This window comes from Stenella coeruleoalba (genome assembly GCF_951394435.1).
Source record: "Stenella coeruleoalba genome assembly, chromosome: 2".
NCBI lineage: Eukaryota > Metazoa > Chordata > Mammalia > Artiodactyla > Delphinidae > Stenella > Stenella coeruleoalba.
Window position 1 is genome coordinate 150855910 of NC_137147.1, and position 15410 is coordinate 150871319.

At 36.1% G+C, this 15410-nt stretch overlaps 1 protein-coding gene across 3 annotated transcripts in view; it reads left to right on the plus strand.

Moving 5' to 3' along the window:
- NEDD4 (NEDD4 E3 ubiquitin protein ligase) overlaps nt 1–15410 on the plus strand; it is a 193645-nt gene that overhangs the window by 33350 nt on the left and 144885 nt on the right. For all 3 annotated transcript variants that reach the window (XM_079910495.1, XM_079910494.1, XM_079910493.1), the window contains one exon: nt 10318–10391. In XM_079910495.1, the coding sequence (XP_079766621.1) occupies nt 10318–10391 (74 nt within the window). The remainder of the gene's footprint in view (nt 1–10317; nt 10392–15410) is intronic.

Below are 15410 nucleotides of genomic sequence, written 5' to 3' on the forward strand. Positions count from 1 at the left end.
AGATATAATATAGTTTATTTTTAATTGTTTGCTTTTTAGTTATTTAAAGCCAACAGAAAAGTTGGAAGTACAGTACGAAGAACTCCAAATCCTCCTAAAGCAGATTCTCCAACTGTTGATATTTCACCACAGTTGTTACATAACCCTTTTTTTTTTTTTTTTTTTTGCCATTTTCATTAGTGTTTTTGGAACCATTTGAGGGCAATCTGCAGACACGATTCCCCATCACCACTAAATACTCTAGTGTGTATTTTCCTAAAACAAGAATGCTTTCCTGCATAACAGCCATCCAGCCCTCTAAGCCAGGAAGTCAAGTGTTACAACACTACCATCCAATCCATAGATCCCATTCAATCTTTGACCAGTGTTCTAATAATTTCTCTTCTTCCTTCACGGTCCAAGATCCCATCTAGGAGTGTATGTTGCATGTACTTTGTATCAGTTCTTCAGTCTTTCTTATCCTTAACAGTTGTAAGGAGTACAGGCTGTATAACCTATTGATGTTTCTCAACCTGGATCTGTTTACTGTTTCCTCATGATCATGTCAAGGCCACACTTTTGGGGCAGGAATCACAGAGATGATACTGTGTTCTTCTCAGTGTATCATATCAGGGGTACATGATTTTGGCTTGTCTCATGACTGTGGGTGATAACCTTGATCACTTGGTAATTTTAGTGTCTGCCAGGTTTCTTCTTGGTATTTTCACCGTTTTTCCCTTTATAATTGACTGGTATTTTGTGGGGACATATTCAAAGATTATGCTAGTATCCTATCCCTCATTCGTCAGATCTCCATCCACTAGTTTTACTACCCGTCGATGATGACTTCCCCCTGAAACAAATGCTACTATTTTTTATTTCCATTTTTTTTGTGGGTTTTTTTTTTTTTTTTTTTTTTGCGGTACGCGGACCTCTCACCGCTGTGGCCTCCGCCGCTGCGGAGCACAGGCTCCGGCTCCGGATGCGCAGGCTCAGCGGCCATGGCTCACGGGCCCAGCCGCTCCGCGGCATGTGGGATCTTCCCAGACCAGGGCACGAACCCGCGTCCCCTGCATCGGCAGGCGGACCCTCAACCACTGCGCCACCAGGGAAGCCCTATTTCCATTTTTATTAATTGGCATTCTGTGTTAAGAAGAGCCTTCCCTTTCTTGGCCATTTGTTTATCCATTTATTTATTTATTTGTATCAGCATGGACTTGTAGAATCCCACCCTATTCAATGGGTTGTAATTAATTTCTATCCTTAAATTTTTTATGGCTCATATTATTTCAGTTTGGCCAGTGGAAGCCCTTGCAGGGAGGTTCCTATGTTCTTGTGACAAGTCCGCATCATTCTTTTGAGCTCTTCATTACTTTTTTGGCAGCAGATGTTCCAAGATCCTCTTGTATTTCGCCTGGCCCGGCACTGTCTGAGAGCAGCCATTTCTCCTAGAAACACTGATTACTTTTAGTAGGAAATGGTTTTTAGAAGCCAAGATCTGTGTGCTCACTGTGCTCAGTGCTACTGGATGCCATTGCTCTTCAGCCGTCTCAGCAGAGAGAGCTGAAATGTATGTGTGTGCCACACATATATACGTATATAAGTCAACACATGAATCTATAGCTATTTCTGTATCAATCTCTATTCATATATCTAAAAATCATTAATTCATATAAGTATCTCCAATTCAAATCTAATATTGTACTTCAGGGTTCTTGCTAGTCATAAGTACCTCCTCTAAAAATGAAAACGCTGAGTTTCATTATTCTCAATACATTTACTTATGTGCTCAGTCCATTTACTTATGTTTTCGGTGTAACTAGTTTCCCAGTCATGCAGGTATCTCCTCTGTCTGCACTTCTGCACCCCACTTTCAGCTCCCTGCATCCTTGGGTGCCAGTGGGAGTACTGCTGTGTATGTCTATGCAACACTCTCCTCCTCTCCTCTGAGTCCCATGCCAGTGGGCATGCTCCTGAAGCCTCTCTGTATGACACCTCCCTCTTTGCCTCAGTGCCCCATGCAGGTGGGCATGCTGACTGTGCATCTCCATGAAACTCCCTGCTTCGCCCAAACTCTGCCTCAGGCCTGCCATGGCCTCCTCTGCACCAGGAAGAGAAGAGGAAAAAGGACTAGAGTCTTTTTTAACAGCTAACTATTAGCAATTCATATGTCATATAGGAATAGAATCTCAGAGGCACCTTTTAAATACATTGCTTAGGGTGAGCAGGGGTATAAAAAATGGAATTTGACTAGGTTGTAATTCTGGCCCTGTCACTTACAGGTCATCTGGCATAAGTTTTTCACATCTTTCAGAGCAGGATTTTTTTTTTCACATCTTTATTGGAGTATAATTGCATTAGTATCTGCTTTATAACAGTGAATCAGCTATACGTATACATATATCGCCATATCCCCTCCCTCTAGATCCTCCCTCCCACCCTCCCTATCCCACCCCTCTAGGTGGTCACAAAGCATGAACTGATCTCCCTGTGCTATGCGGCTGCTTCCCACTAGCTATCTATTTTACATTTGGTAGTGTATATATGTCCATGCCACTCTGTCACTTCATCCCAGCTTACCCTTCCCCGTCCCTGTGTCCTCAAGTCCGTTCTCTACATCTGCATCTTTATTCCTGTCCTGACCCTAGGTTCTTCAGAACCTTTTTTGTTGTTGTTTTATTTATTTTTTTTGCTGTACACGGGCCTCTCACTGTTGTGGCCTCTACCGTTGCGGTCCAGACGCGCAGGCTCAGCGACCATGGCTCACGGGCCCAGCCGCTCCTCGGCATGTGGGATCTTCCTGGACCGGGGCACGAACCCACGTCCCCTGCATCGGCAGGTGGGCTCTCAACCACTGCGCCACCAGGGAAGCCCAGAACCTTTTTTATTTTTAATTCCATATATATATGTTAGCATACGGTATTTGTTTTTCTCTTTCTGACTTCACTCTGTATGATAGACTCTAGGTCCATCCACCTCACTAGAAATAACTCAATTTCGTTTCTTTTTATGGCTGATTTTTTTGATTGGGTTGTTTTTTTTGATATTGAGCTGCATGAGCTGCTTGTATATTTTGGAGATTAATCCTTTGTCAGTTGTTTCATTTGCAAATTTTTCTCCCATGCTGAGGATTTTCTTTTCATCTTGTTTATGTTTTCCTTGGCTGTGCAAAAGCTTTTAAGTTTCATTAGGTCCTATTTGTTTACTTTTGTTTTTATTTCCATTTCTCTAGGAGGTGGGTCAAAAAGGATCTTGCTGTGGTTTATGTCATGGAGTGTTCTGCCTATGTTTTCCTGTAAGAGTTTTATAGTATCTAGCCTTACATTTAGGTCTTTAATCCATTTTGAGTTTGTTTGTTTGTTTGTTTTTTGCGGTACGCTGACCTCTTACTGTTGTGGCCTCTCCCATTGCGGAGCACAGGCTCCGGACGCGCAGGCTCAACGGCCATGGCTCACGGGCCCAGCCGCTCCGCGGCATGTGGGATCTTCCTGGACCGGGGCACGAACCCGTGTCCCCTGCATTGGCAGGCGGACTCTCAACCACTGCACCACCAGGGAAGCCCTTTTTTGAGTTTATTTTTGTATACGGTGTTAGGGAGTGTTCTAATTTCATTCTTTTACATGTAGCTGTACGGTTTTCCTAGCACCACTTATTGAAGAGGCTGTCTTTTCTCCATTGTATATTCTTCCCTCCTTTATCAAAGATAAGGTGACCATATGTGTGTGGGTTTATCTCTGGGCTTTCTATCCTGTTCCATTGATCTATATTTCTGTTTTTGTGTCAGTACCATACTGTCTTGATTACTGTAGCTTTGTAGTATAGTCTGAAGTCAGGGAGCCTGATTCCTCCAGCTCCATATTTCTTTCTCAAAATTGCTTTGGTTATTCTGGGTCTTTTGTGTTTCCATACAAATTGTGAAATTTTTTGTTCCAGTTCTGTGAAAAATGCCATTGGCAGTTTGATAGGGATTGCACTGAATCTGTACATTGCTTTGGGTAGTATAGTCATTTTCACAATGTTGATTCTTCCAATCCAAGAACATGGTATATCTCTCCATCTGTTTGTGTCATCTTTAATTTCTTTCATCAGTGTCTCATAGTTTTCTGCATACAGGTCTTTTGTCTCCTTAGGTAGGTTTATTCCTAGCTATTTTATTCTTTTTGTTGCAATGGTAAATGGGAGTGTTTCCTTAGTTTCTCTTTCAGATTTTTCATCATTAGTGTATAGGAACGCAAGAGTATTCTGTGCATTAATTTTGTATCCTGCTACTTTACCAAATTCATTGATTAGCTCTAGTAGTTTTCTGGTGGCATCTTTAGGATTCTCTATGTATAGTATCATGTCATCTGCAAACAGTGACAGTTTTACTTCTTTTCCGATTTGGATTCCTTTTATTTCTTTTTCATCTCTGATTGCTGTAGCTGAAACTTCCAGAACTGTGTTGAATAATAGTGGTGAGAGTGGGCATCCTTGTCTTGTTCCTGATCTTAGTGGAAATGGTTTCAGCTTTTCACCTTTGAGAATGATGTTGGCTGTGGATTTGTCATATATGACCTTTATTATATTGAGATAAATTCACTCTATGCCTACTTTCTGGAGAGTTTTTTTTTATCATAAATGGTGTTGAATTTTGTTGAAAGCTTTTTCTTCATCTATTGAGATGATCATATGTTTTTTATCCTTCAGTTTGTTAATATGGTATATCACATTGTTTGATTTCTGTATACTGAAGAATCCTTTCCTTCCTGGGGTAAACCCCACTTGATCATGGTTTATGAGCCTTTTAATGTAGAGCAGGATATTTAATTCAGCTGATTTGCCTGTCTCCTAGCTATGTCTGTTGTTAAGAATATTCTACAGCACCTGGAGACATGTAAGATTGCTGATTCGAATTGCTAAACCCACTGTTCTACTGAATCGATGTTACTGACCTCTTCCTTCTTGAAGCTTCTATTTAGTCTGGTTCCCATCTCAATCCTGTTGAAGTTTTAAGAGGATAAATGAATGTAAGGCTAAGAGGTCTGCAGATAAATGACAGGAGGAAGACACAGCACAGACAAATGGTAAAAGGGTTTGATAAGACTTTTATGGAATAAATATGTCTGTAGCTCAACATAACCTCCTGGCCTGACCCAAATGTCTGGCTTCTGTCGTGTGAGCCATGTTGGGGCAATGAAGAGAGTAATGTGAACAAACAATCATGTTAGTGCATATGGATTCCTTAATGAAGATCTCCTCTTTCAGAGTAAAAGAGTCAATTGAAATATAATCATAGCTGCCTTTAATTGAATGCTTGCTCTATGCTGGGCTCCAGGTTCTGTGTTCTCAATGCTTTGGCTGTAATTGTCATAACAGTCCTGCAAAACTAGGTAATGCTCTCCCCATTTTACAGACAGGAAATCTGAGATTGCGACTTGCTCAAGGACTTATCTCAGTAGGTAGCAGATCTGGGATCGAAACCCAGAACTCTTTTGTAACAAAGTCATGGTCTTTCCTCTGTCCTACTGCACATAGTTGCTCAAATAAAAGAATGTAACAGAAGAGATTCTTTCTCAGCAAGATGATGAATGGAACATGTGCAAAATTAACTTGTAATTGTTCCTCTGTTCTTCCAGATCTTCTGTCTTTTTTTTTTTTTTGTTCTTGTAGCTTTTAGGTGGACCTATGAAGTGCTTGAATTCTGTATTTGCTTGACAAATATTTGTTGAACTCTTACTATATGTAAGGTGTTTGAGTCAGGCTATGAGGCTATAACGATGGACAGCAGACTTTACTGAATTTACAGCGTAGAGGGAGAGAGGGCCATTAAATATATAATCACACATCAATGTTTTATAAATGTTTTGAAGGAAAAGGAGTGGAAGATAAAAATATATAACAGGAAAGAAAAGAATTAATCTTATATGGAGGAGGGGAGAGAGTATGAGGAAAAGCTGAGGAAGTAGACTAAGGATGGATAGGAGTTAGCCAGGCAGTAGAGGAAAAAAGCCTTCTAGGTAAATAGAACTGCATGTGTATAAGATGAAATGGAGTGGAACATAAAGAAGGCTAGAGTGTTGGAGAGAGAGGGATGGTATCGGGAGGTGAATCTGTAGAGGAGAGGAGAGCAGAACCCAGTCAGGCAGGGCCTGAAGGCCGTTTCTTAAGGATTTTGTATTGGATCCCAAGTGGAATGGAAACTCACTAAATGCCTGTGTGAGCATACACACATCATCGTCATCATCATTATCATCATTAACATTGCTATTTTTTTAATAATTTTTTTCCTCATGCAGTTAACATTTTTTTTGCTTGTTATTTCTTCATTTCTTCCTGCCCCTCTGACTTTCCATCTGTGATAACTTTTTTTCTGCCTGAAGTACATCCTCTAGAATTTCTTTCAGTGAATGTTTCCTGCTAATGAACTTCCTTGGTTTTTGTTTTTGGCTGAAAATGACACATCTTTGCCTGCAATTTACAACCTTTCTATTTTGCTTCCAAAAGTCAGTAAAGCTGTCTTGTGAGTGGAAGGGGAAGATTCCAGCTTTAGTGAAGAGCCCTGATCTGCTTGAGGATAATGTCTCTTTTTTGATTAAGGAAAAGATGTTTCATTTTTGTTTCTTTTTTACTCATTTGGGTACTATCCAGAATTCTGTTAATAATACTTTTAATATCATGATTCTAAAATTACTTAAGAGTTTGGTCTCTAGTTGCAACATACATGTTCTCCTTCATTTTCAAAGATGATGTGAGATGTGATCTCTGCTTATGGATGTGATTGAAGAGAGCTGTTTGGACAATTTTCTATCATAAATTTCTAAAATGAAGTTAAATGAATGCAAGTAAGCGGCATTTCTTATTTAATTTTATGAAAGAATCTTAAATCACTGTAGCTTTACATCATTTAACCACAGCATCTAAAGTAAATAGTTCTCATCTTTGTGGTGGGAAATGCAAGGATAAAGTGTAAAAGTTGAATGTATCTGTGACTGCAAGTTATCATCCCCTGGAATTGTTTTTAGTTAATGCTTGCTACATTTTTCTTCCGGAGACTTCTGGGGGATAGTTTCAGTAGAGGCTAACACGGATGATTTTAAGTCAGGAGCTCCACAAATATGGATTAACTTTTTTAGAGAGGTATGATAATTTCTTTCCTCAATTAAGGTCATGTACAAATTATAAACACTTGTCTGCACTTAGAAAAGGTAAGATTATTTGCTGAGGGCACCTTTGATTATACTTTACCACTTGAAAAAAATTTTACTTATTAAGTCATCAGAGAAAAGATTTCTGATCTTTAGAATCAGTCCTACTGTAAAGTATAGCCACTTTCCAGTCAACTGGTATAGGAGAATTCAGCTGTAGGGCCAATAGAATATTTTAATTGGCCTAATTATTCAATGACCTTACAGGAAAAAAATGGTAGTTCTGTAAATCTCTTCAGATTTTTGGAAATCAGTTCCCACAGAAAACTGAAATTTCAGTTTATGTTTTCCTCTCTGATTTTCAATTCTATCTTTATTTCTGATACTTGAGGATTTCTCTTCTTACTTGCAAGATCAGCTGTATATTTAATTATATTTGGTGATGGAGAAAAGTTATAAAATATCTAGCATCTCTAGTCAAGGATTTTTGTGTTATCTGAATTTGTCATCTGAGGTTTGAAGCTGATAGAATATTTCTGTTATCATATTTATTCAATGAAACCTCCAGGAATAAGGGTGGGTCTAAGTATTTAGAAATGGAAGAAGATTGAAATAAATACCCTATGATATGTATATTTTCCCCCACCCAGATCTCTCCTCAGAAAGGAATATGACCTACTACTTGCTGATGGAATAATTTTATTATTTTTTAAAATTTTTATGCAGTTTTAAAAGGTTACTTTCCATTTAGTTATTACAGAATATTGGCTATATTCCCCATGATGTACAATACATCCTTGAGCCTATCTTACACCCAATAGTTTGTGCCCCACACTCTTATATTGCCCCTCCCTGCCTCTCCCCACTGGTAACCACTAGTTTGTTCTCTATATCTGTCTGCTTCTTTTTTGTTTTATTCAGTAGTTTGTTGTATTTTTTAAGATTGCACATATAAGTGATATCAAACAGTATTTTTCTTTCTCGTTGTGACTCATTTCACTTAGCATAATGCCCTGCAAGTCCACCCATGTTGCTGCAAATGGCAAATTTTCGTTCTTTTTTATGGCTGAGTAGTATTCCATTGTGTGTGTGTGTGTGTGTGTGTGTGTGTGTGTGTGTGTGTGTGTGTGTGTACCACATTTTCTTCCCATTCATCTGGCTGATGGAATAATTTTAGAATAAAATCAGTTAGATTGCTGTCTGTTGGGTGACATTTATTTCACATTTGTTGATCTTATAAATGCTACTGTGAATACTGTTGTACTTATGGCCTTGTGTACATGAGTGAGAGTTTCTCTAGGGGTTATATCTAAAAGTGCAGTTCCTGGGTTATTGATTTAGAACTTTTAGTAGATATTGCCAAATATCTCTTCAAAGTTATTCTTCAGTTTATACCCCCACCAACAGTGTATTAGAGTTCTCTCTTGTGCTTGCTTTGGCAGCACTTACACTAGAGGTCTCTTTTATTACTGGTGAAATTGAGGATCTTTTTATGTGTTTATTGGCCATTCTCTATGATTTCTTGTATTATGTTGTTTAAACTTCACTTAGTGGCTTTTAGGAGTTCTTTATATAATCTGGATAATCATAATTTGTCCATGGTGTATATATTTTAGATATTTCCACCCCGTGTGTCCCCTTGTCTTTTCATTTTGTTCATGGCATCTTTTTCCATATGAAATATATAAACATAATTTTAGTGTCAAATCTAACAATTTTTTCCATTAGAGTTTGTATTTTTTTAATCCTTTCCTACTCCAATGTCAGAAATATTCTAAAGTATCTTATTAAATTTTTAAAGTTTTCTTTTTCACTTTTAGAATTTGATGTATCTGCAATTTGTTTTTAGATATAGTATAAGATAGTGATCAAATGCTACAGTTTACCTCTTTACTCATTCTCACTTTTCCCTATGAATTTTAGAATCATTTGTTAAGATCTATGAAATAATTCAAGGAGGGGAGTTGAAATTGTATTGAATTTATAATTTACTTTGGAGAAAACAGATAATAATATTAAATATTTACTTCCATGAACACAGTGAATTTCTTCATTTATTTATATTTTTCTTATTTTCGATAATTTACAAATTTTATCCATAAAGGTTTTTGACTTTTATTAATTTTATTTCAATGTATCTAACAGTTTTGCTTACTTGTGAATTTTTAAAATGTGTATTCTGTTTTATAGTATTTTTTTACTCACCTTTTTATTTGAAAAATTTCATATCTATGAGACAATAAAAAGAATAGTATAATGAACACTTGATTACCCATCAGCTAGATCCATAAATTGGTTACATTTTGCTTATTCCTTTTATTTCCATACACACACACATACGCTCATGTTCAACTTTTTGTTTGCTGAGCCATTTAAGAGTAAATTGCAGACTTTATCTTACTTTGTCCCTAAATACTTAAATATGTATCTCTTAAAAGTAAGACATTCTTGGGCTTCCTTGGTGGCGCAGTGGTTGAGAGTCCGCCTGCTGATGCAGGGGACACGGGTTCGTGCCCCAGTCTGGGAAGATCCCACATGCCACAGAGTGGCTGGGCCTGTGAGCCATGGCCTCTGAGCCTGCGCGTCTGGAGCCTGTGCTCTGCAACAGGAGAGGCCACAACAGTGAGAGGCCCGCATACCGCAAAAAAAAGAAAAAAAAAGTAAGACATTCTTATATAAAACCTCATAATACTATTATGATATCCAAGAAATTTAATGTTTCCTACATTAAAATATCAATACATTATAGTTTTATTTAATATATAGTTTACTGAAAGGGATTTTTAAAATAATTACCTAAGTAATTATTACAAATGATTATGAACTCTAAATTTTGTGTTATCCTGTACCTAGCAACAATGATAAATCTATATCAGTTCCAATAATTTGGCTTTAGATTTTCTTGGAAGCAATGATAAATTCTTAGTCATTATAACAATTTGGCTCTAGCTTTTTTGGCTTTTCTTTGTAGATAATCAAGTCATTACAAATAACAATATAGTTTTTATTTTCCTTTATATAGCTTTTAATCAAATTAATTCCTGAAAAAGATTCTTCCAGTTAATTTTAATATCCTGTTACCTTATTTGATATATATATATATATATATATATATATATATATACACACACATACACACACATATATATAAAGATAATGTGTCTTGAGTAAGTTATAAATATATGAAAATAAAATATAAATTTTTGTATTTTAGGAAACTTCCCGAATTGTGAGGGTAAAAGTTATAGCTGGAATAGGCCTTGCCAAAAAGGATATCTTGGGAGCTAGGTAAGTGTAAGAAGTTGGGTTGTAATTTTAAAACTTTGTATTTATTAATTAGTTTTTTTCCAAACTTTGGTTAGATGAAAAATTGAGTAATATTATTAGTAAGCTGTTTTATGAGGTAGAATAATGTTTCTAGTTGGTGGTTTACTAAATTCCTTGACATCTGAATTGCAGAGTTTGTGAACTTAGGCAAAGGTATAACTGAGAGTGGTAGTTATAAGATACATTATTGAGTTCTGTTTCTGAGAATCAGTAGAATTCTAACAGACGAATCCTTTTGCAGATAACAACCATAAACTCTGAACATATTATAAAAACCAGCAAGTTAAAGGCAGTGGAGAGCGAACAGAGCAGGTAGAGAGTCTAGTGGAGAGTCCATGTTTGGAGGTGTGGAGTTGTACTGAGTGAGTCTCCAATTTTAGGAATTAGTCTGAGGCCACATGGAATCAGAACATGGAAAAATTATAATATTCATAGCCTGGGAAATCAGAAGACTTACTCTGAAGAAAACATGACAATGGTGGGGATTCTGGAAGGGAAAGAACTGGAGAGGAAATTCCCAAACTATGTCCACTGACATTTTGGCTGACCCTGAATCACACACATGATAGCAGATTCAAAACAACTCATTGGAGGACAAAAGATCTGAACAGAGATCAGGGTTGCTGCCCAAGAAACAGAGCTTGTGGTTCTTGTCCAAGTAAGATAATTAATTACATGATAAAAACAAACAAATTCTCATCAAAGAGAAAGTACAGTATCCACAGTCTCCACAATTTAACATTTATAATGTCTAAGATATAATCCAAAGCTATGTAATTTATAAAAAGCCAGGAAAACGAAACACATTCTCAGTAGAGAAAAGAAAATATGCTCACAATAAGTCAAAAGATTGGAAATCTCAGGAATGAAATAGAACCCATAAAAAATGAAAATTCTAGAACTGAAAAATATAATATTTGAAATTAAAATTCTTGGATGAAATTAATAGCAGAATGGAGATGACGAGGAAAAATTAATTGAACTTAAAGATAGGTCAATAGAAATGATTTCCCAACCGGAGATGAGAGAGAAACAAAGATTTAAAAAAATTTTTAAGTGAACAGAGCCTCAGGGACTTGTTAGATAATATTGAACAGTCTAACATACATGTACCTGGAGTCCTAGAAATAGAGGAGAGAGAATGAGGCAAAATGTTGTTTGAAGAAATAATAGCCAAATTTTTTCCAAATTTGGTGAATGACACAAGTTTATAGTACCAAAAAAACACCAAGCAGGATAAACACTGAGAACACACTGAGGCACATAATAGTCAAGCTGTTGAAAACAAAGTATAAAGAAAAATTCTGACAGAAGAAACTCAGAAAATGACAAATTACATACAAGTGACCTATAAATCAGTTGAGTACTGACTTCTCACCAGAAACTGTGGAGGCCAGAAGAAAATGGAACAATAGAATAGCTGTCAATCTAGAGTTCTGTACTATATTCAGTGAAAATATTCTTCAGGATGATGACAAAATAACATTTTCAGATAAAAGAAAACTATGAGACTTTGTCATTGGCAGACCTGCACTATAATAAAAGCTAAAGAAAATTCTCCCAGCTAAAGAGGTAGATATAAGATGGAAATTCAGATCCTCAGAGAGGAATGAAGAGCATCAGAAATGGTAAATATCTAGAAACATGTGAAAGACTTTTTGCTCTTTTCATCATAATTTTTTAGAAAAAACATATGCCTGTTTATATCACAACTTACTGTTTTGTATTGTATTGTGTTATATGTATTGGAATACATATAACAACTATGGCATAAAGGACAGGGATGGTATGCATTATGAACCTTTTTAGTAGAGTTTACTATATTAAGTGTAAGTGGAATAAAAAGTAAGCATGTATATTGTAATACCTAGATAAATCACTAAAAAATAATGTAGGGCTTCCCTGGTGGCGCAGTGGTTGAGAGTCCGCCTGCTGATGCAGGGGACACGGGTTCGTGCCCCGGTCCGGGAAGATCCCACATGCCACGGAGCGGCTAGGCCCATGAGTCATGGCTGCTGAGCCTGCGCATCCAGAGCCTGTGCTCCGCAACGGGAGAGGCCACAGCAGTGAGAGGCCCGTGTACCGCAAAAAAAATAAAAATAAATAAATAAAATAATGTAAAGAATTACAGATTAAAAAGCAATAGAAATTTTAAAATGAAATTCTTGAAAAAATAAAATAGTTAAACAAAAGGCCAGGAAAAGAACAAATGATCAAACAAGAGAGAGAGAGAGAAAGGGGAGAGGGAAGAATAGAAAACTAGCAATAATTTGATACACCTAAATCTAATCATAACAATAATTACATTAAACATTAATGGACTAAGGTGAATATGAGGTAGAAGTTATTAGAATGGATTGAAAAAGAAGACCCAACTAAATGCTGTCTATAAATGATGCACTTAAAATATAAAGACACAGGTAAGTTGAAAGAGAAGGGATGCATAGCCATACAAACAAGCATGTGAAGACTGAAGTGGATATTTTAATATCTGATAAAAGAGATTTCAACACAAAAATTACTTCCAGATATTTCACAACAATATAAGAATAAATTCATCAAGAAGATAAAACAATCATAAAGTTGTATGTTCCTGCCAAGAGAACTTGAAAATATATGAAGCAAAAGTTGACAGAATTAGAGGGAGAGAGAAAAAACTCCACAATCATAGTTGGAAACATTAGCTCTCTCTCAGCAGTTAATAAAACAAGATAAAAAAAAAAACAAGAACAGTAAGTTGAACAATGTTATGAACTTTGATGCAAAGAACACTTCCTGACAACCGCCAAATACACATTCTTTTCAAGTGCACATGGTATATTCACATTATTTATCGATTGCTGCACAACTATAATTACCTCAAATTTAGCAGCTTAGAAGAACACATTATTTATGATTTCATAGTTTCTGTGGGTCACAGAGTCTGTGCATGGTTTAACTGGGTCGTCTGCTTCAAGGTCTTGAAAATCTGCAGTCAGGCATTGGCCAGGGCTATGGTTTCATCTGAGCTTGTTTGGGGAAGCATACACTTCCAAGCTCATGTGGTTGTTGTCAGCATTCAATTCTTTCAGACTGCCAGATTGAGGGCTTCAGTTTTTTGCTGGCTGTCAGCCAGAGGCCATCCTAAGTTTCTTGTCACATGGCCTTCATATGACAGCTCACAGGATAGCAGCTTGCTTCTTCAAAGCTATCATAGGAGAGAAAGTCTCCTAGCAAGATGGGTTACAATCTTTTGTAATGTAACCACATACGTTTTGTCACTTTTGATATAATTATTGGTTAGAATACACAATCCTTCCCGCATTTACGAGGAGGGGACCACAAAAGGCATGAACATTAGGAGGTGGGGATAAAAGAAGCCACCCTAGAGTCTGTCTGCCATATTATGCTGGGCAATAAAACAGTAAATCAAACAAGTGCAAAATTTACATTATTTTCAAGGGCATATGGTACATTCACCAATATAGGCGATGTGTAAGACCACAGGACGAATCTCAAGAATTTAGAAAAGATTTAAATCATATGGAGATGTTCTCTGATAACAGTGGAATTAAGTTAAAAACCAATAACATCCCAAATATTTGGAAATAAAACAATACACTTTGTTTTGTTTATAAGTCAAAGAAGGAATCAAAAGATAAATTAGAAAACATTTTGAACTGAATGAAATTAAAATATAGCAACATCAAAATTTGTGAGATGCAGCTAAAGTATTAGAGGAAAATTTATAGTTTTAAAATGTTTAACTTAGAAAACGAGTAAGATCTAAACTTAGTAAAGGAGTAAGATCTAATTGAATGACTTGAGTTCTGAGATTAAGAAATCAGAAAAAAGAAGGGCAAATTAATTCCAAAGTAAGTAGAAGGAAGAAAATAATGATAAGGGCAGAAATTAGTGAAATAGAAAATGGACAATGATAGGAAAAAATCATTGAAATGAAAAGCTCATTCCTTGAAGGGATCAATAAAAATTTTAAACTTCAAGCTAGACCAATCAAGAGCAAAAAAGAGAGAAGGCACAAATTACCATAATGGAACAAAAGCAGAGGCATTGCTATAGACCCTATGGAAATGAAAAAGACAGAAAGGGAACACTGTGCACAACTTCATGCCAATAAAGAATCATGCACAACTTAAATGAAGTAGACAAAATCTTTGAAAGATAGAAATTAGCAAAACTGATCACAGAAGAAATAGAAAACTTCAGTAGCCCTATATTGAACCATATATAGCAATATATGATCAGGTGGGATTTTTCCTATGAATATAAGGTTTGTTCAACATTTGAAAAAAGTCAACCACTGTAAATCATCACATTAATATAGCACAGAAGGAAAAAAATGCATGATCATTTCAATAGGTGTAGAAAGTACATTTGTCAACGTTCAACACCCTTTTGTGATAAAAACTCTCAACAAACTAATAATAAAATGCAGAATTAGTTTAACATATGAAAATTAATCAATGTAATATATGATATTAATAGAATAAAAGAAAAACATGATCATTTCAATAAAAACAAAAAAAGCATCTGACAAAATTCAGTACCCAATCATGATACAAAGTCTTAGCAAACTAGGGATAGATGGGAGTTGTAGACATGAGTAAGGTTTTCCGTGAGAAAGACAATAGCTAATATCATGCCCAGTGATGACAGTCTGAATGCTTAAACTTAAACTCAGGAATAAGAAGCTCACATTCAGTTCAACACTGTACTGGATGTCCTAGCCAAGTAATATGACTAGGAAAGAAATAAAAGTAATGCAGACTGAAAAGGAAGAAACTTTTTACTTGTAGACTGTCTGATCATGTACATAGAAAACCCTAAGGAATCTCAAAGAAGCTGCTAGAACTAAAATATAAGGCCACAAGATACAAAGCCAGTGTACCAAAATTAGTCATATTGTTATATCCTATCAATCAATTAACAATTGGAAAATGAATTTTTAAAATCTCTGTTTACAATAATATAAAAATTTAA